This window comes from Podarcis cretensis (genome assembly GCF_951804945.1).
Source record: "Podarcis cretensis genome assembly, chromosome: Z".
Taxonomy (NCBI): Eukaryota; Metazoa; Chordata; class Lepidosauria; order Squamata; family Lacertidae; genus Podarcis; species Podarcis cretensis.
Genome location: NC_137184.1, coordinates 9,418,924 through 9,440,633, shown reverse-complemented (window position 1 = coordinate 9,440,633; position 21,710 = coordinate 9,418,924). Strand labels below are relative to the sequence as shown.

At 40.7% G+C, this 21,710-nt stretch overlaps 1 protein-coding gene across 7 annotated transcripts in view; it reads right to left on the bottom strand.

The window, feature by feature from the left end:
- Positions 1-2,850: 2,850 nt before the first annotated feature.
- CAMSAP1 (calmodulin regulated spectrin associated protein 1) overlaps positions 2,851-21,710 on the bottom strand; it is a 45,803-nt gene continuing 26,943 nt past the window's right edge. For 5 of the 7 annotated variants that reach the window (XM_079961902.1, XM_079961907.1, XM_079961905.1 and 2 more), the window contains 13 exons: positions 19,841-19,982; positions 18,763-18,902; positions 18,591-18,687; positions 16,850-17,027; positions 15,324-15,415; positions 14,139-14,223; positions 11,252-13,607; positions 9,192-9,328; positions 8,872-9,080; positions 8,684-8,786; positions 7,631-7,746; positions 7,015-7,133; positions 2,851-6,821 (listed from right to left, as the gene is read on the bottom strand). In XM_079961902.1, the coding sequence (XP_079818028.1) occupies positions 6,519-6,821; positions 7,015-7,133; positions 7,631-7,746; positions 8,684-8,786; positions 8,872-9,080; positions 9,192-9,328; positions 11,252-13,607; positions 14,139-14,223; positions 15,324-15,415; positions 16,850-17,027; positions 18,591-18,687; positions 18,763-18,902; positions 19,841-19,982 (4,077 nt within the window). In that variant the 3' untranslated portion in view covers positions 2,851-6,518. The remainder of the gene's footprint in view (positions 6,822-7,014; positions 7,134-7,630; positions 7,747-8,683; positions 8,787-8,871; positions 9,081-9,191; positions 9,329-11,251; positions 13,608-14,138; positions 14,224-15,323; positions 15,416-16,849; positions 17,028-18,590; positions 18,688-18,762; positions 18,903-19,840; positions 19,983-21,710) is intronic. The other 2 variants (XM_079961906.1, XM_079961908.1) reach the window with 1 other exon arrangement.

The following is a 21,710-nucleotide window of genomic DNA, read 5'->3' as shown; positions in this document are numbered from 1 at the left end:
GTTTTAAATTGAATAAATCAAAAACTATGGTTTTAGAGAAAAATCTGACAGCAGTAGAGAAGGAAAGGTTTCAGGAAGAAACAGGTTTAATATTGGTGAAAAAAGTGAAATATCTAGGGGTGAACTTGACTTCGAAGAATGTAAATTTATTTAAAGATAATTACGAGAAGTGTTGGTCAGAAGTGAAAAAAGATCTTGAAATTTGGACAAACTTGAAACTTTCCTTACTGGGTAGAATTGCTGTTATCAAAATGAATGTATTGCCAAGAATGTTGTTTTTGTTTCAGACGCTACAAATCATTGACAAAATGGACTGTTTTGAGAAGTGGCAAAAAGAAATTTCTAGATTTGTCTGGCAGGGCAAAAAGCCCAGAATAAAATACAAAATTCTTACTGACGCAAAGGAAAGAGGGGGGTTTGCCCTGCCGGACTTCAAGTTATATTATGAAGCAGCAGCTTTTTGCTGGCTGAAGGATTGGCTACTTCTTGAAAACACGGATATTTTGGATTTGGAAGGATATGATAACGTTTTTGGGTGGCATGCATACTTGTGGTACGGTAAGGCTAAAGTGTACAAGACATTTAAAAACCATATTGTCAGGAAAGCATTGTTTAATGTCTGGATGAAATACAAAGATTTATTGGAAAATAAAACCCCTAGGTGGCTCTCACCTATGGAAGCAAAGGCCTTAAAAAAACTCAATATGGAATCTAACTGGCCAAAATATTGGGAAATTCTGGAGCAGGAGGGAGATAAAATGAAATTGCAAAGCTATGAGAAACTTAAGGATAAGGTGCGAGACTGGTTACATTATTTTCAAATAAGAGAGGCCTATCATTTGGACAGGAAAATTGGCTTCCAGGTGGAAAAATCAAAGTTGGAAACAGAATTGTTAGAACCCAATGCTAAGATATTGTCGAGAATGTATAACTTGCTGTTGAAGTGGAATACTGAGGATGAAACGGTAAAATCTGCTATGATAAAATGGGCACAAGACGTTGGTCATAACATTATGTTTGTTGACTGGGAACGGTTGTGGACCACCGGTATGAAATTCACGGCATGTAATGCCTTAAGAGAGAATATTATGAAAATGATATATAGGTGGTACATGACCCCAGTCAAACTTGCAAAAATCTACCATTTGCCCGATAATAAATGTTGGAAATGCAAAGAAACTGAAGGGACATTCTTTCACCTTTGGTGGACGTGCCCAAGGATCAAGGCTTTCTGGGAGATGATATATAATGAACTGAAAAAGGTATTTAAGTATACCTTCTTGAAGAAACCAGAGGCCTTTCTTCTGGGCATGGTCGGCCAATTGGTGTCAAAGAAGGATAGAACTTTCTTTATGTACGCTACAGCAGCAGCAAGAATACTCATCGCAAAGTATTGGAAGACACAAGATCTACCCACTCTGGAAGAATGGCAGATGCAAGTAATAGACTATATGGAACTGGCTGAAATGACTGGCAGAATTCGAGATCAAGGAGAAGAGCAGGTGGAAGAGGACTGGAAGAAGTTTAAAGTTTATCTACAAAAACACTGTAAAATCTTTGAATGTTGAGGACATTGAAAAGGAAAGAAGGGGTTCTAGTGACTGAGTTAAATAAGAGCACAAAGGGAGGGATTAAGAATCAAAATGAACAAAGATTGAGCTTGCTGAACTAATTATTACATAGAATACAAGATCGGGAGGCGGGTGGAAGTAAGGAAAATAAGGTTTTGAAGGTAATAATTGGAAAGTGAGGGATTTTTTTTTTGTTTTTTTATGTTAAAATCTCCTTTTTTCTCTTCTTTTTTTGTCTATGTTTTTTTTTCTTCTGTAATGTTTGTGAAAATTTTTCTTTTTGTAATGTTTGTGAAAATTTGCTTTTTTGTTCCTTTTTGTGAAAAATGCAATAAAAATTATTTATAAAAAAAAAAAAAATAAAATAAAATAAAAGATGACTGTTTATCGAAGACCACCCAATAATTTCACATTGTTAGAATCTAACAATGCCTAACAACTACACAAAATGAGCTGCATCTTTGTTTTACATGCAAGAATTCCACCTGAACTGTAAAGGCAAATACGAAAAAGGTTTATTTCTTGTAAATAGGCTGTTAATCCTTACTTGGATGTGAAAGCAATATGAAGGTTGCAAATATATACTCATGCCTCATGACTTTTTCCCAATAATTCAAACACCAAAAAGGAAAGGGGGGCAGCTACCCATTATAGCTCAGGAATAAAGCTGATAGGTGAATCCAGAGTTTAAACTATAACGGTATGTAAAAATCATGGACATGTCACAAAGACTTGTTTCATGATAAGGGGAACACTATGAGGCATGCATACTGGACATCTCCCAAAGGCACAAGTTCTAACAAACATAAAGCTTTTACTCAGGGAGCAAACTCTGGAATTCCTTCTAGATTCTTGCAGACTCAGACACCTCCTTTACAGGAACCCATCAGGGTCCTACCAGATGAAGGACGGAAAACAAAGTGTCAATTTGGTTTTCAGCTCATTATTTAAGCTCCACCAGTTGGGATGAATACCATGCTATTCGCTCCCCATAGGTCAAGAGAACTTTGCTTTAATACAGGGTTGGGAACTTTGTGGTCCTTCAGATACTGCTCAGTTACAACTCTCATCATCCCTGACTCTGACTGCTACCCATGCTGGCTGGGGTGGAGGGGAGTTGGAGTCCAATAGCATCTGGAGGGCCTTAGATTCCCAATCCCTAGTTTAAGAAACACTTCAAACAAAATGCAAAGCACATCAATAAAGCTATGTGTCTGTATCTCAGCATAAGGGAGGCGTCCAACAGAAACAAAAAAGATGATGCATGGAATAACAAAAATTAGGTGATGGTTTTTATTAAGATTCAGTGCTTCCATAAAATAAATATGTTGTATAATATCAAACAGTCAGAAATAAAGCATGTAACAGAAAAAAGTTACACTCATGACAGTGCTGAATACTTTTAGAAATAATAAAGCATCTCTTTTTTTACAGGGTAGCCAGCTATTAAATAAAATGTACAGCTGACCTAAATGTACTGCAAGGGGATGGAACCAATAAGACTGCAATAGAAGACCTTCATTCTTCTTTCTCTAGTTAGTATTCACTACCCTCTCACCACTTCTGTACAAAACCCACTTTAATTCCAATTATTGTTATGTCTAGATTCATTACAAAATTACACTGTATTGTGTTTTGGAGTTTCAACTGTTCAATCTCTAATGTTGGCATAGTATCCTTTGCACTAAGAATAATAAGTATTATTTTATTATTTATACCAAGCCCATCGGGCTGGGCTGCCGTACACTAAACATATTCAAGTAACACTTCAAGTAGAAGTAAAATATGTGCAAACCAGAGTCATAACCTAAAAATAAATTCCTGGGCAGCTGAGTCAGAGTGAGCTTGGGGGTGGGGAACGAACAGACAGGTTTTATAATTATCAGTAATCAAAACGGCCCTCATTAGACATATACACAAACAGGTTATTTTCTGTAGTGGGGAAAACAAACAGCCTTAAGGTCATATCTGATCTCCTGCAATGATTTTGCAAAGTTTTTTTGCAGATAAAGTCACTCAGATTCGAGAAGAGGTAGACTCCACCGTGGGAGCAGGGCTGGGGCGGGAGAGTGCTGGAGTCCTGTCTAGTCAAGTTGAGTGGGATCAGTTCTAATCTGTTACCTCCAAGGATGTGGACAGGCTGCTGGGATGAGTGAAACCAACTACCTGTTTCCTTGATCCTTGCCCATCCTGGCTTATAAAAGCTAGCTGGGAAGGGCTGGGCGATGGGCTTCACTGGGTGGTGAATTCTTCTCTCTGCGAGGGAGCCTTCCCAGACCCGCTGAAAGAGGTGGTTATCAAACCGCTTCTTAAAAAAACATCTTAAGACACGGCCAATATGGCCAACTATCACCCAGTCTCAAATCTTCCATTCTTGGGCAAGGTGATTGAGCAAGTGGTTGCTGAACAACTCAAAGCATGCCTGGAAGAAGCGGACCATTTGGATCCCTTCCAGTCGGGATTCAGGCCTCAATCATGGGACTGAAACTGCCTTGGTCGCGCCGGTCAATGATCTCCAGCGGGCTGGGGACAAAGGTGAGAGCTGATTCCTGCTTCTGCTAGATCTCTCAGCGGCTTTCGATACCATCGACCATAACATCCTTCTGGACCGTCTAGAGGGGTTGGGAGCTGGGGACACTATTATACAGTGGTTCCACTCCTTCCTCCTGGGCCGTGTTCAGAAAGTGGTGGGGGGGATGAGTGTTCAGATCCCATGGCTCTCACTTGTGGGGTGCCTCAGGGTTCTGTCCTCTCCCCCATGCTTATCAACATCTACATGCAGCCGCTGGGAGAGATCATCAGGGGGTTTGGGCTGGGTGTTCATCAATATGAGGATGATACCCAGCTCTACCTATCTTTCAAATCAGAACCAGTGAAGGTAGTGAAGGTCCTGTGTGAGTGTCTGGAGGCAGTTGGAAGATGGATGCCAGCCAAGAGATTGAGGTTGAATCCTTACAAGACAGAAGTACTGTTTTGGGGGGACTGGAGGCAGGCAGGTGTGGAGGACTCCCTGGTCCTGAATGGGGTAACTGTGCCCCTGAAGGACCAGGTGCGCAGCCATGGAGTCATTTTGGACTCACAGCTGTCCATGGAGGTGCAGGTCAATTCTGTGTCCAGGGCAGCTGTCTACCAGCTCCATCTGGTACGCAGGTTGAGAATGTACCTGCCTACAGACTGTCTCGCCAGAGTGATGCATGCTCTGGTTATCTCCCACTTGGACTACTGCAATGCGCTCTATGTGGGGCTATCTTTGAAGGTGACCCGGAAACTACAAATAATCCAGAATGCGGCAGCTAGACTGGTGACTGGGACCGGCCACTGAGACCACATAACACCGGTCTTGAAAGAACTACATTGGCTCCCAATGCATTTCGGAGCACAATTCAAAGTGTTGGTGCTGACCTTTAAAGCCCTAAACAGCCTCGGTCCAGTATACCTGAGGGGCGTCTTCACCCCCATTGTTCTGCCCAGACACTGAGGGCCTTCTGGCGGTTCCCTCACTGCGAGAAGCCAAGTTACAGGGAACCAGGCAGAGGGCTTTCTCGGTAGTGGCACCCACCCTATAGAACGCCTGCCCACCAGATGTCACAGAGAACAATGACTACCAGACTTTAAGACATCTGAAGGCAGTCCTATTTAGGGAAGCTTTTAATGTTTAATGGACTATATTTTAATATTTTGTTGGAAGCCACCCAAAGTGGCTGGGGAAACCCGCCATATGGGCTGGGTATAAATAAATTATTATTATTAATAATTATTATTATTATTAAGATTTAATATTTCTAGATGGAAAAGGAAAACTGAAACCATCAGATTGAGCCTTCAAAAAAAACAAAATGCAGGTTTGTTTGAAAATTGTTAGTATATGGAAACTGGTATATTTTCTCCTTTATTAGTATATACTCTTACCACAAAGGAAAAAAGTTGAAACAACAAAAAACAACAACATAAAACACACTCCATTTTAGAGCATGGTACTCATTCAAATAAAAAAGAAAAAACCAATTTAAATTACATTTCAGGACATAATTTAAAAGCATTATAATTTGTGATCATTAAGTGCACCATTATACAGGAGTAACATGCTCTGAGTGAAGATGTTCTACTATTTCAATAATCTGTCTTTATTAAAAAGACAAAAAAAATCCTGTTAGGATACTACTCGAAACAGAAAAGCAATGTTGACTGTACTCCATTCAGCTTGCCTCAAGTTTCAAATTGGGAATATTCCAACAAGTAGCACCTGTTTGCCTCTTCATGATTGTGTTGCAGAAATGTTCAGCCATGATAATTTGCATAAGTCCTCCATTTTCTTTCTTTCTTTTTTTAAAAAAGGCAAATTTTACAGTTTTCAGTGCTTTTAAAAATGATTTGATACTTTAGGTAAACTTGGTTCTGAGCAGCAAGGGAGTGGGGTTGGAGTATTTTCCTTTTCCTTCCACAAGTCAGAGCCTGGTTTAGTGTTGGCAGTAGGGACAAGTACCAAATGTTTGTATGTTATCAAGTCTCCAGAGTCTAAAAGATATTCCTTGAAAGCCTGCCACAGTGCCCAGTTTCTTGTTCTCCTGAGGGGCAGCACATGCTAACTCCAAGAGTGATTGCGGGAAGGGGAGGAACAAGAAAAGATGTCCCAATTTGTACCAATGAAGAACTTCAAGTAAAAAGAAATCCACTCTTGCTACATGCACCTTCCCTCATGTGAAAAGCCTCTCTGGTTATCAATGGGTGTAACAGCCATTTTATCATTCATACAAAAAAACCAAAAAGAACACTGAAGCTGCTCCTTCATTCTTTCCTTGCATCCACATTTAATAAGCCTCTTTCTTTTCTTTTTTTAAAAAAGGGATTATGGTTCTGCTCATTTCATACTCAAACCAGAGAGAGGGTGAGGAAACTCATTTCTCCCCAGCGATGAAATCTACAATAGTCTCCCACTGAACTGTAATGTCATTTGTGAGTTTGAGTCTTCTTTGGCACTACAGGTTGTTTGGGCTGCCACAGATGGTTGTGAATCGTCAGAGCATCTACACAGGCAGACATGGTTTTGGCTGGAATGATATTAAATTGCTTCCTGTCCGAGCTATATTTATAAAGCTTGTCAATCATTTTCTTAGTGATGCTCTTTGGCCCTGTTCCTGTCAGCTTGTGGATTTCTTCTGTTTCAGGATTGAAACAATAAAGTGCTCTGAACTGGCAGCCAGCATCACGGAACAAAATAATGTAGTGCTTGGCATCACATTTCTTGAGCTCCTAGAGGTGAAAGAGAAAAATTCTGAGAGCAATGACCACAGGAAATCAAAGACTGCTAAATGAGCCCAGCACACTGCTGGCAATGTCTAAGTGTTTATACTGTTATGCTTGGAAGACATCAAACAATGGGCATGGAAATCAAGGTATACAGCAACTGACCAATTCCAAAACTCTTGTTCTCAGAGATACTTGCCTCCAGTATAGAATTCTTGTGAGGCTCATTCACTTTTCCAGCAAGACAGCAGTGGGAAATAGCATTGTGGATAATTGATTTGTTTGACTTGCCACAGGGCTCTTTAAACATCTTTGGACCTAATAAAACATAAATTTTAAACAAGTGGCTTGATAACTCAGCTAAAATGAAAGTCTCATGTGTCTTTATCAGTGTTGCGAACTATCTTGAGCAACTATGAAAAGGCAGATTTTTTAAAAAAACCTTAAATAAGTAAGAAATTTCTTCTTTATTTCACTAGCAATATTTAAAAAGGCAAATTTGCAAGTTTGCAAAGCTTCTACATCCCATGATAAAAGTCCAATAAAACAGGATTGTATCCAGCGTTAGCCCTACTCAGAGTAGACCCATTAAAATTGATGGACATCAATAAGGTTCATTAATTACAATGAGTCTACTCTGAGAAGAACTAGATGGATCAGTGGTCTGACTGTTTCAAAGCAGCTTCCTGCTGTATGTTCAGAGGCATGAGACCACAGAATGAAGACTGCACTGTACTGTTCCACATACTGGCAACCAGACTTATATAATCCTGATCATTAATTACACAGGTACAGATAAAATGTATTAGGTTTACCAGTATATTCTGCTACTGATGCAACTGAAGAGGCTGCTGAGGTGCTTTCCCAGTCCCTCTCCATGTTTCGACTTGGGTTCCTGCTCAATATGGGCAAGGTTTCCATTGATTTCACTCTGTCAGAAGAATCAGAAGAACATGAGCAGTGTGTTCATAGCTACCAGATTATTTGGGGGGAAAGCAAGTGTGTCTAATTTTCCATCTCCCCACATTTTGTGCGCTCTCTCTCTCTCTCTCTCTCTCAGAAAAGAGATGTGCTTCAGAGGGTTAGCCATGCTAAGTTGCTTAAGTTGCTTTATTAAAAAAAAACATAGTATCTGCAACTAACAAATTATTTTAGAATATTTCTTGTGGGCTAGAGCATGTTTTGTCAGAAGCATGAAATGGTCTCTTAAATTGGTGTGTGTGTAGAAAGACAAACACACACACACACACACACACACACACACACACACTGGAGCACCCACACATCCACAAAAAAGCAAGGGAGTGCTTATGTGTGTGTCACAATTTTATGGGGAGAGTCCATGAATAAATAAGCCCCTCAAGAGTTAGCTGTAACAAACTCTCCATTAGTGGACAATGATCATAATTGCAAAATTAGCAGCTAACACCTGAAATGAGACAATTATTTCCAATGGATTGAGAGCCTATAGGTGGACCCATATCGCCATCAGTCTCCAGCAGCATGGCAATTGTTAAGGATAATGGGAGTTGTAATCCAACCACATTTGGAGCTCAAACGTTTCCCATCCCAGTTCTACCCCTAATTGCTTATTAATCTTGTTTACAGTACCCATGACACTGACAATTTATTTATATTACCCCAATGACTATTTCTCATTCACTAATAGTGAGTACTTTAAAAGTAGTGCGCCATTACAATTTCTTGACAGTCACTACTACACTATTGTTACCTAAAAGTTGCAATTATCTCTATTTTGCAGAGAGTTCATGGCCACTATTGAAGGCTGGATGTGGCATCTGGGCAATGTTCCCCACCCCAAAGTATGTTTCAACATCAGAATCCTAAATCTTTATGCTTTCTCCTACCGTTTGGAAGGTGCGCCACCAGAATTAACACTTTCAGGTTCGGTTGTCGTTGCAGATGCCAAAGACAGGCTAGACCCCGACTGCGCACTACTTAGATTATCAGCTGGCAAAAGAAAAAGGGTGTTACACAATGAAAAAAGTTACTTTATTATACTGTTATAGGAACCAAAATGAGTGCTGCTGCTTACGGATAGAAGAACACTTTCTTTCCAAGTTGCTATAGGATTCTTCCTGATGAACAGATATTGGCCTAGGCTGCTTGGGCTTGGGCTTGGGCTTCCCACGGCCTTGTTCTTCCAAGTTTTGCTGGTGCTTTCTTCTCAGGTGTTCTTGTTTGATGAGCTCTCTCCGGGCTTTCTCTTCTTCCTTCCGTATGCGGTCTTCTTCAGCTTTACGACTAAAAAGGCAAAGGGCAGCCTTCAAATCCCATCATTACCAATTTCTCAAGTGAGAACATAAAAGCATGAAGTACTCATCTATATACTGTGTGGCAAGACAATGAATTTACCGGGCTTCATCTCTCTTTTGTTCAGCCTCTGCCTCGAACTGGAGTTTTCTAAGGCGTGTCTCTTCAGCTTTGCGCTGCTGCTTTAAGAGGAAAGCGGCACGTTTCTTTGCAAGCTCATCTTCTGCTTTCTGCCCATCCTGTCAAATTAAAATTCAAGTGAGAAGTTGTGTTTTTGCAGCGTGGGGTGTAGAAATAGCAAACGCTGTATGAGGCTATGAAGAAAATCTCATGACTTCCATCTGAGCACAGAAACATTTTTTTTTTTTTTGGCTGCTTTAACGATGGAGCTGCCATTTTCCATATTTGCAACAAATATCAGCCCTCTTGCTAAGCTCACAAATTCTGCAGTGTATGACCCCAGGACAGTTAATTGAAGGTAGTGATTTCAGCAACATCTCCAAAGCTAAGCTGGTCTGGAATCTGGTCAGTGCTTGGCTAAGAAAGCAGCTTGGAGTCCTCCATTTGGAGTCCCATTAAGGAACAAGATACATATAAACATACACATATCATCATCATCAAAGTTATTATCTGCCCTTCAACAGCAAGTTCCTGAGCAGGTTATAACAACTGATAATTTAAAACAGCTAAAACAGATTACAATCACGGGTTTAGATGGGCCCTGAAAACAGAAAATAAAATAATCCCACTGAATATCATTGACACTGTGAAGCAAGCATCCAGGCACTCTCTATTGTCTTTTCATTGCATTGCGTTTTTGTTAAATGCTTTTGATTGATTTGTTACAAAAATAAGAAAAGTGCCAACGAAAAGCAAGAAAACAAAGAATAAAAAATGTAAACTATAAAGAGTCACAGACTGAAAGGACCAAAAAAAGGGGAACAAAGATGCAGTGCCAAAGGGATAATAAAGTATTAAGCATTAACTCACACAAAGATATATAAAAATAAAAGTATTCACCTGTGAGTTTTATCATTATTGAGAAATTCTTAAAAAAGGACTCCTGAAAGTTAAGTCCAGTCGCAAATGACTCTGGGGTTGCGGAGTTCATCTCGCTTTATTGGCCGAGGGAACTGACATTTGTCCGCAGACAGTTTTTCTGGGTCATGTGGCCAGCATGACTAAGCTGCTTCTGGTGAACCAGAGCAGCGCACAGAAACGCCGTTTACCTTCCCGCCGAAGCGGTACCTATTTATCTACTTGCACTTTGACGTGCTTTCGAACTGCTAGGTTGGCAAGAGCTGGGACTGAACAATGGGAGCTCACCCTGTAATAGAAGTTCTATGTAATCTTAAACGAGACAGGTGTTTGCATATACTGCACTGAGTGATCTTTTCGTTATCAAACATATGTAATGAAAGAACACTAAGGGAATTACAAACCATCATAAGGGAGCATGTAGCATACAGGTACTCCACAAGTATGCAGAAAATGCCACTACAGGGAGAATGAGGTTGCAAAACTGTTGCCAGTCAGTTAGAGCTGATACAGTGAAAAATTACGCAACTGCCTAATGCCATGGCTGGCACAGCTCAGCAGGACTTGGGGTGGGTGATGAATCCACTGCTGCTTTCCCCTGACCCCATGTGGGATTGTCCAGCAATACCTGTCACTATAAACCACCCTGAGATCTTCAGATAAAGAATGGTATATAAATGACGATAATGATAATAATACATGTTGCCAGGTAGTGCCTGTTAGCAAAAAGCAACATATAATGGTCTTTCCTCTCATGCACGTAAGTATCCCGTTGACAACAGAGGGTACAGCTGACCACCCTTGTTGCAACTTATTTCTGAGCTGCCAAATTGACTGTTGCACCTTTGCTTCAACCACATTTGCCAGAATATCTACACACACACACACAGAGAGAGAGATATTAAGGGATGCGAACACACTAAGCATTCAATTATTATGCTATTAAAAAAAAAAATCTAACTATGCACGATGCTCCCACCCACCCACATCACCAAACCCAGCACATGTAATATAGGGGTGTACAAAATGAACTATTCAGCCCACCCCAGTTAAAAGCAAGTGTTAAGGAGAGATTACTGCTGTACCAAATAATCAGGGATTCAACAACACTATCTTGTTCTTACCTTAAAGAAAAAACTAACTCCTGACTTCTGATCAATTTCACCAGTCAGGTATGTGGAGTTGTCTTGGCTTTCAGCTTCTCCTCCTTCATCTGGGGCTTTTAAATCAGACAGGTCTACTTCAATAAGGCTACCTTTGCTTCTCGTGGACTCCTCTGTTGGGATGTTCTCTTTCCATGAGCTATCACAAGAAGCACAGCTAATGTCTTCTATGTTACTATTCACATCTTTGAGAGCCTCAGAGAGGATATTTGTGTCTTTGGAAGTGGACAGGGTAAATCCTGCTCGCTGTTTCTCTCTAGTGCTATCCAGGTCAAAATTATTTTCGACAGTAGCTTCAGTTGGGGTCTTGGATGAATTGTTTGATGGAAACTGCCTTAAGTGTGGCGAGGTGTCAGTGCTAGGAGTCAGGGTTTTGATGCGCATCATGGCTTGCTGAAGCTCCTTACCCTCTTTCAGTTCAGATGGTCTCCCCGAGTGAGGACTCCGACCTTGACTGAGACATGGTGGCTTAGGGAGACTACTCATGTCAGTAGGAGACAGAGGTTCGACAAAATGAACTGGTGCTTTTATCTTTTGGTCCTGAGAGACGCCTCTCAGTGACGATACTGTTGGCTGTTTCATGAGAAGCTCTTGTTGCCGAGAAATCTTCATGATATCTTGCCGGAGGGCACTGATCATTTCATTTAGTTTCTCAATGGGGAGATCACATTCAGCAGATTCGATGTTCTCTTCTAGAAGTGCAGCAGAAATCATTTTGCTTTTCTCTATTTCATGTATAGTGGGTTCTTTTGGATTGTTTTCCTCAACAAAAGCAAGAGTTTCTTGGGCCTTTACTTTGGGCACTTCAAGAGAATCAAGAGTCTCTTCATCCCCTTCCTCTTTCATGAAGATGGACTCAGATTCAGAGCTCAAAGTAGCATCCACGCCTTCCCCATTGTGTCTTGAATACTCCTTCGTGAAGTGCTCTGGCTTAAGTGGCTGAGCAACTTCAGCCCCTTTCCCTTTCTTCACCACACCCAAGAATGCTGCCTTGCCCAGTTTTAACCGCTGCCTGGCCGACAACACCTCCTTCTTCTTCTTCTGAGCCTCTATCACTCTCCGCTTCTCCTCCAGCTGCATATGAAGCTGCACCAGTTCAGAAGCCAGCAGGTTAACATTATCTTTGTTCTGCCTGTTGGGGCTTTGCTCCCTCTTCTGCTTCCATGTGGTTAACAGAGCTGGACAACACTCTGATCCATCTGGTGTGGTCTTCTGTGAGCTGCTTGTGCTGGATTTTGTTTCATAGTTGTTCAATCTCTGAAACTTCCGTTCAGCAAAGTTAGTCATTCTGGCACTCCCACTGGTCACGGATGAGCTGCTTATCTGAGAAACAGTACTTAGGCATGGACTTGAACGTCCACTGGCATCATCTTTATCTTCATGTTCCTTAACCTTCATGTCTTCTTGCAGCTTTGCTGATTCCTCTTCTCCTATATACTTGGCAATTATTGGATGATCGTCTGACACTAAATCTTGTTCGACTTCCTCCATATCCAGAATGTCTGAATCAGAATCTTGCCTGATCATTGTCCATGAGGTGTCTGCAATGCGAGAATTTGGACTTTTCATGTAGCCAACATTTGTACCGCAAGCCAAATCCTCATGTGCTTTGGTGGACTGTTCTAGAGATAAAGTATCTAAGCTACTAATTGCCTGGGGATGGAAGGGCTCTCCTCTGACTTCTGAGTGCACTGACGGATCTGCCATGCTGGAACCAGCAGCTGCTGATAATTCAGAACTAGAATTTGCAACACAAGTTCTGCTGAGGATGTGATCTGCATGATTATTATTGGCTTTCTTACGGACTAAAGCCATGGGCCCCTCACTCACTCTCTTTGATACAAAGCCTCTCTTCTTTCCTTCCCCACATTCATCCTCCTTATTGATTGATTGTTTTTCCTTTGCTGGTCGTAGAATAGCAGGCATTAAAGGCTCAAGGAAAAAGCTATCTGTCCTGCTTTTGGAGGCTTCACTTTGTGATTTCTGAGCCCATGCGGTTGCAACTTGACTAGGTGATCTAGCTGGCACACTCTGAAGTTCCAGGTTGCCATGGTTCAGTGTAGCATCTGGGCAGATTACTGCGATCAATTCTTCATCCTCATCCTCATCTTCTATTTCTACATTGTTCAGCAAACTTTTCCCATCGCTTTTCACTGGTGCAGACTGAGGCTGCTGTTTTGGAGTGATGTTGACAATGTTTGATGCTAGGCTGTCCTTGCTGATTGACCGAGCCAAGCTAATGCTATCACCAGAACTGGGGTCTGCATCACTGCTTGCAGCATAATGAAGCGCGAATGGTGTTGGCTGAGAAACAGGTCTAGAAGTAACAAAATGTCCATTAGAACTGATAAGGGTGCTTTAGCAGAAATTGCCCATCTAGCTATGGAATTCACATGAATTTGTGAAATTCATTGAATTTTGGCGTTCATAGGAAGCAGAAATTCAAGGAAAAGAATCGGAGCTGACTATTTCTAAAGACATTCATTATCATAATATGCTAATATCCAAAGAACTTCTTTACACATTGGTATTCTATTTGAATAGATACAATCCAACCATTATTTGAGGCAGGACATTATTATTTCCATTGTACAGACTGGAAAGAAGATGCTATGCACTTCCCCATCACAGAAACCAAGGCACAAAACGCTTTCATGACCAGGTTCAACACCTAACCACTGGATCAACAGTAGATTGCTGCATTTTTATCAGGCCATAATACTACGCTATCTGCATGAACACTATTATCAACATTTTTACCAATAAAGTCATATGTCATACCACATGTCAACAGCATGCAAAGATATTAAGGTGCCTTTCCCATACAATATCATCCAGTATATATTACCTTTGCTTCTTCTCTGGCCATGCAAGGATTGACTCCCGTGGCTGCCCATCTACTTTTGTCAATGAATTAGAACGATGCCGTTGATCTACAAATATATATATAGATATATATAAAGGATGTTGGACAACTTTTCAAACACTCTTGATTTTGATTATTTTACACTTTTACATTATTATTACAGAATGTCCTCTTAACAAGATTTCACCATTAGAGGGCAGTATAAAACTGCTGTCATATATAGCATAGCTCAAAATTGTTGCACTATTATGACAAGTACACATGTTTTTAAGCCTAGATATCGTGAGTTGCTGATTGGCATTGAAAACTCATTAATCTAAGTGGAACTCAATTCCAAATAACCATGCTTAGGACTGAAGCCTCAGTAGTAGTTGGTAGGGGGAATTCTTGATATAAAATGTCCAAGTACAGCTGCAGCCAGAGTTTCTCTACCTTATACATATGCATAGTATGAGTAGAACTGTGAAGGTCAGAAGATTGTTCCACATCAGCCCAAGCAACACCACAAAAGGCATTCACTATCAAAGTTATTTTCTCTGCAAATGGTGCTCAGATTAACCAAAACTGCTCATCCTTCCCCTACCAAAATACTCACAGCAACATCCAACAATCTAGAGCAACAGCTTCAAAAGTTTGTTGTAACCACAAGGTACCCTGTCTGGCTTGGGAGAAGGAATAGAGTTCTCAATGACTGAATCACACGGGTGGGAGAGGAAGGAAAGGAAACGTAAGTCAGGTCCTACTACTATCCCCACCTCTTTCCTTTCTCACAAGTGAGATTAAACTAGCCACACTATTGCCTGACCCAGCTGCAGTTCCAGAGACTCAGAGACCTGGTGGGGCAAACTCAGTTGCAGTGTGTTCTTAATCCTAACCCTGATCTTTCAGTAATAGGAGCTTTCTATTGTCAACTTCAGAGGGACAAAATACCCAAAACTGTGTTCTGTGCTGTGGCTATTACTTTTGCATCAAGTTGTTCACAAGCAGGGATGCCAACTTGAATAAATTATTGGGGGGTCCAGGTTAAGCCCCACCTTGCATAACTGATCACATGATGTGGTGCAAGTACACCATTTGAATAGAAATGCCCATCAACTATGGGGGGCCCAAAGTCCCCTCAGCCCCTAGGAGTTGGCTCCTATGTTCACAAGAGAAATAGGTGCCTACCTGAACTGTCCTCCCCCTGCAGGGACTTCTGTTGTTTTTGTCTCAAAGGCAGCAATGGATGGGATGGGCTGAAGGCAGGGTTTCCTTTTCCGCTATTGTTAAAACACATACACACACACACACACACAATTAATGAGAGGTTTTTTTGCAAGAGAAAAAACAAAACAATAGGAAAAACACACATTACTACACAACACCCATCATCCCCCCCGCCCACAAATGCCAAAACAAAGTAAAAAAATTAAGCCAGTCAACAAGAGTGACTCACAACACAAAATTGTACCAGCTATCTGAAATTAAGAGGCTATGCTTAAGCCAATGAACTACATTCTTAAAAGGAAACCATATTTAAAAGAGAAAAAAAAAAACAGAAGGAAAAGAAGGAAGGAAGGAGTAAAGAGAAGGGTGAATAATGAGACTTAAGTCTCAAGAGCCCTTTACAGAACTTAATTACATCCCGACTAGGAAGATTCAAGTTACTGAAACTTTAAAGCTGTCTTACTGTACATAATGTGTTACTGAATAACTAATAGTTAATGTAGGAGACATTTGAAATTTACATTAAGAAGCTTTCCGTTTACATGGATGGTTAAAAGGTCCCCATGAAAGCTAGAAAGAAGCCTATAAATGACAGAACAGACTCAGTCGCAGAAAATGGTATCTTTTTCATACTGGATGTGCGATTAGCTTACAGATTTTTGCAAAAGGTTCCCACCACAACCAGTGCCTGAACAGACTGAGAATTGTACTTCCTTATTTCTTACATTTCTTGCTCTTGAATACATTCCTTTATTATTATTTTTACCAAATGTGTATCTCTTAAGACTCTGCCTAAAACTCAACTAGAGTTGCTTCTTCAGACACGCATGCTCTTAAGAACCATATTAAAGATGCTGCACTGGGAGGTTGCAACAGTTGCCCCTCTTTAATCTTATACAGAGCTTTGGAGGGGAAGGAGAGAAGGGGGCTGAAGCACCAATGCACAGGAGAGGGAAAGAGATTGACTCTGACCACCATAGCTTCTCACAGCAGGGGACTAAAAGAGCCAGGAGACTCTCAGCCACAGAAGAGACTTGGGTTTATAAGCAGCACAATCAAGATTCGGCCATCCAACCAGAACTGAGTTACATTTTCCATCACAAGCAATGTATCGTGTATCAGTGGCTTTCAAGCACTTTCTCACCAAGTTTATTCATGCAAGTGGGAGGAACCTAATGCAGAACAAAGAAAATGTTGCTGCCTTCAGTATCCCAAAAGTCTACAGACCAAACTGAAAGACAACGGAGGCCTCATAGTATGTTTTCATTTCCAAAATATAAGGATCCTTCAGTAAGCCTGTGTACCTCGCCCAAACCAAATAATATAACCTGTGGAGCAAAGTCCACACAACTGCCTAATATGAATTGTTGGAAGAAGGAGGGAATTAGTCTGCTGGACACAATTAAAGGTAGCACTAGTAATAGGCTGTAGCTCCCAAACTGGTAAGGAAAGCAAGACTGAATGTAGAGATAGAAAGACAGACTTACAGATACTCAAATTCTTCAGGATGCAGGGAATACCTGTTGCAAGACTCCAAAGGGAGCTGAACTGGGAGTTGTACATCAGGTGAACTGGAAGCAGCTGGATTCACCATGAAACTGCGTTTCGTTGCGTTGGAAATAGGAACAGGCAGACGGCTACTCTTCTGCTGCAACATTGTTTTTGCTGCACATTCATTTACAGTGTTAGTGTTGCCTTAAAAATGAGCTACCACCAATCAAGAGTAAGATTTTATGAAATTTCTTGCCATTGCAAATCATCAGTATCATAATCCAATAAACTCAGATAAGAATATATAAAATTCACAGTAATCAGATATGTTTTGAACAGCAAATTGGCAGAATGCCTATTAATAATGATTCTGAAACTTTTTAACAAATTTACAAGCATAGTGGCAGTCCAGAAGTGGAGGCAGCCAGTGATTGCAAAAGGATAGGAGTTGAGCAATGGGTATAACAAATGAAGGATGGGAAAGGACCATAAAGATAGAGTGCTTCCATGAGACAAGGATAAGGAGCCAATTTTGGGGGCTATTGAAGACTACAGAATAGAACGATTAAGGAGTGCAGAAAGTGACATACATCCAGCCCATGGAGCACAATGCCAGTCATAACAAAATAAAATGTTCTTGTGCAATTTTCATCCATTTCCGCAGGACCTGCACAGGGCTGTCTCTTAATGAATGGTGCCCCATATAATGGGCAGAACAATGCCACTTTTATTTTCTGCATCAGACCTCAATATATTTTAACCAAGTGCCAAGAGTTTCCAGACACTCACTGCCACCAAGTACTGGACCAAGTGTAGGGGTGGGGGAAAACTTAACAAGCTGGACTCACTGCATACTAGGTAGGGTAAGCTCGTATTTTGCCTACACTTTAAAAAAGAACTAAGCTCTAGTTTGGAGGAATAAAAAATACACTCATCTAGCAACTCTCTGTGCACCCACTGGAAGACCTAAGCTTCTGATAATCAAGCCTGGAGACGCATAGGAATGCCACACAGGCTAACAAAAAAGGGCTTTGATATAAAACGCTCTAGCAACATCAGTGAAATTGCCTTCTGTAATCTTCATAGAAGGACGCAGGTGGCGCTGTGGGTTAAAGCCTCAGCGCTTAGGGCTTGCCGATCGAAAGGTCGGCGGTTCGAATCCCTGCGGCGGGGTGCGCTCCCGCTGCTCGGTCCCAGCGCCTGCCAACCTAGCAGTTCGAAAGCACCTCCGGGTGCAAGTAGATAAATAGGGACCGCTTACCAGCGGGAAGGTAAACGGCGTTTCCGTGTGCGGCTCTGGCTCTGGCTCTGGCCAGAGCAGCGATGTCACGCTGGCCACGTGACCCGGAAGTGTCTCCGGACAGCGCTGGCCCCTGGCCTCTTAAGTGAGATGGGCGCACAACCCCAGAGTCTGTCAAGACTGGCCCGTACGGGCAGGGGTACCTTTACCTTTACCTTTTTAATCTTCATAGAACTCTAACCCGATGGTTGCTATTAATTTGATTCTGAATTGATTCTAGAATGTATTTTAATTAAATGACTGTGCGATTTTATGTACGCTGTGCTATTTTTACCTGTTGTTAGCCGCTCTTAGCCCAGCTTTGGCCGGGGAGGGCAGGATACAAATAAAATGTTGTTGTTATTGTTATTGTTGTTGTTGTTGTTATTATTATATTTATTATTATTATTATTATTATTATTATTATTTTATTGCTACAGAAGTTTAAAATATCTCACCATCTTTTACTTCTTGGAGGTCCCTGGGCTGCACGAAGTCTGGCTTAACATTCTCAAACCACCAGAATAATTCAGCAATGAAGACCATCATGTTGGGCTAGAAAAAGGATTTTAACATTAATAAACTATCTACATGTCTTTTAAAATTTGGGTGAATCCCTCCATGCCTTACCTTTAGGACCAAAGGTGCATACAGCATGTCCTCCAGTGTGAGGTAAAAACATTTGCTAAGATATTCATTTGAGAATTCCCGAAGCAGCTGGATGTTATAGATACTGTCAGCAATCGATGTTACCTCTTTTAGGCAGATCTCTAACCAATGATAAAAGCATCAAGAATCAGTGTCACAAGGAAACCCAATGGATTAACCCTCAGCTCATGCAGTTATCATGTAGGAAAAAACAGTCAACACTTTTCCCAACAGTGCTTTGCTTCAGCCTATAAGTCAAACTACAGGAGTGGTATTCAAAGACAGCACAGGAACTGTGCAGCTCCAAGTCCCAACAGCACACTAGGGGCAGCTTTTGTCAACCTGGTGCCCTGCAGATGTTCTGTACTAAAACTTCCATAAGCCCTAGCCAGCATGGAGGACACTGGGTTAGCAAAGGCTGCACTAGGGATACTGAGACCAGTTTGTATCAGCATGGAGATATTCTCAGCCAGGAAAGATAAAATGAGTATCATGGGCATGAGAGAGGGGAAAGTGATAAGTTAGAACATGTATAAGGGTGGTAGTTTCTGGATACAACATGCCCATACTTAGATGTAAGAAATGTGATTCACCATACATTATACATATTCAACCTGGGCTCTTCCTAATGAATGCCACTTCTTTAATCCCTTTGCATCAATCTCTTGGGTTGATATAGATCAGTATTGCATGGAGAACAAGCCTAGAATACACAACTCCCCAAAGTGGTAACTTGGAAGCAACAACCTTGTTTGAGAAGCAGCAGCAGCATTGCCATCCTTGTTTACATGCCATCATAGATACACATAATAAGCAAAAAGGACAGTTGACCAGGGGTTTGAGCCAACCAAAGTGAAGGATTTTTGTCTAGTTAGTTTCAGTTATATTTTTCAAAATGTGCTCCCACTGCAAACAGTAGGACTAAAAGTTATTGGATCATTTAAATTAGATTATAATGAATGCCACAATTAGATTTGTATAAAGCTATTTTAGTAAATCCGTAACATTCTACTCAGACATTATTTAAAACTAGGTCACTTAGAATTTCTTATCCACGTACCATCTAGCTTCATATGTTCAGGACAATAATAATGTATCACAGCCAATAAAGCAGCCCCATCACTGCAGTCCTTCATCAAATCTTCAAGCAATGGAAAAAATGGTAACTGCCTATTTGAAAGGTGATCTCGGCGATAACGTACCTAATAGAGGAAGGCAGAATTTGTCACTGTAGCAAAGCTACTTGTCTTGTCATAATTACAGTATGAAGCAGTGATGTTACGATTGCCATTCCTCAGCTTGATATTTCTCATAATTCATCACTGATCTTGTGATCTGATATTCTATTGCACTGGTCGGCTGACCATAATAAATAGTCTACAAACTACAAACTTAATTCCTTGAGGCATTTTTAGTTCGTTAAACTGTACCTAATTTGAAATAGTGATACCAACCCACCAATCCTAGAGAAACAGTGAAGCAAAGATTAAGTCTGGTAGACCCAAAGTTTTGTAAGCTGAATTACAAATAAATCCAACAGGCAACCTGAAAAACAATTGGTACTTGTATTACAAGGCTCTTCTTGTCAGACTCCATTCCACTACCGGCATGCACTAATTTTATGTAATGAGTTGTTGGCATAAACAGATATCATCTGTTCTTTGGTTCTTCTGTGCTCCAAATCAATAATTGCTTTAGCACACAATAGGCTTTGACAGTGTATCAAGAGTACTCTGCTAGTGAGTAAAATTACTTGCAAGTTTAATAAGCAAAGCAGCACCTCAGTAAGTTCCCACTTCAGTAGCAGGGATTTCAATATATTAACTAAAGCCTAAGGCTACTGCATAATATAGCATAAAACAGATCTAACTGAAGTTGTTACCAGTCTAACAGAAAGCATTTTCACTTATTGTGCTATAATCCTAATATCCAATAGATTGCATGGAGACTGTATTAAGCTAATAAATCACACAATAAATAGTATTTGACTAAATACCTTTCAGTTCTATACCACTACAGTATAGTAAAAATATTTCATTATTTTTATCTAAACTATATTACACAATACACAATATTGCTAGCTAGCTACTTAAGGCCGTATCTATGTATGAAACGTGTATATATTTGAGGAAAGCATAGGCTGAGAAATTATTTCTGCAAACAAGTATTACTTGGTTACAAGTTCCAAAGACAGGGAAAAAGCAATGCAACAAAATTAGTTTTGAATTATTCAGTTCAGTTTAATTTAAAGTTTTCCCAACAGGATAATCAAAGCTTTGTCAAATATCAATATTAGTATTATACAAAAAAGATGCAAAAGAAAGGTATATCATACTAAATGAGCAAGGGCCATATAATATGTGTTGAATTAAAAGAGATTTATAAATACAAGATGCAAGTTGCTTTTCCCCCAGCCTGAAGCTCTCCATAAATATGTAATGCAATGTGAATCATACTGTACCACACGAGCATATTCCACTGGTTCCAGCATGCAGTGCGATAGGGCATGCATCAGATCAGGCTTACGCAAAAAATAGCAAGATACAAGATGGTAATCAGAATCATATAATAAATTCAAGCAAGTTGACACCCATTAAGTAGTGAATATGATTATTCAAATCAAGCAGATTACTTTACATAGTAAGGTGATCTGGTTAGTTTAAAGCATACAGTGGTGCCCCGCAAGACGACGCCTCGCAAGACGGAAAACCCGCTAGACGAAAGGGTTTTCTGTTTTGGAGGCGCTTCGTAAAACGAATTTCCCTATGGGCTCGCTTCGCAAGACGAAAATGTATTGAGAGTTCCTGAGGGGTTTTTTCCCCTTTCCCCCCCTTTTCCTAAGCCCTAAGCCGCTTATCAGCTGATCCGCTAAAAGCCGCTAAACCGCTAATAGCGCTAATCCGCTAAGCTGTCAATGGTCTTGCTTCGCA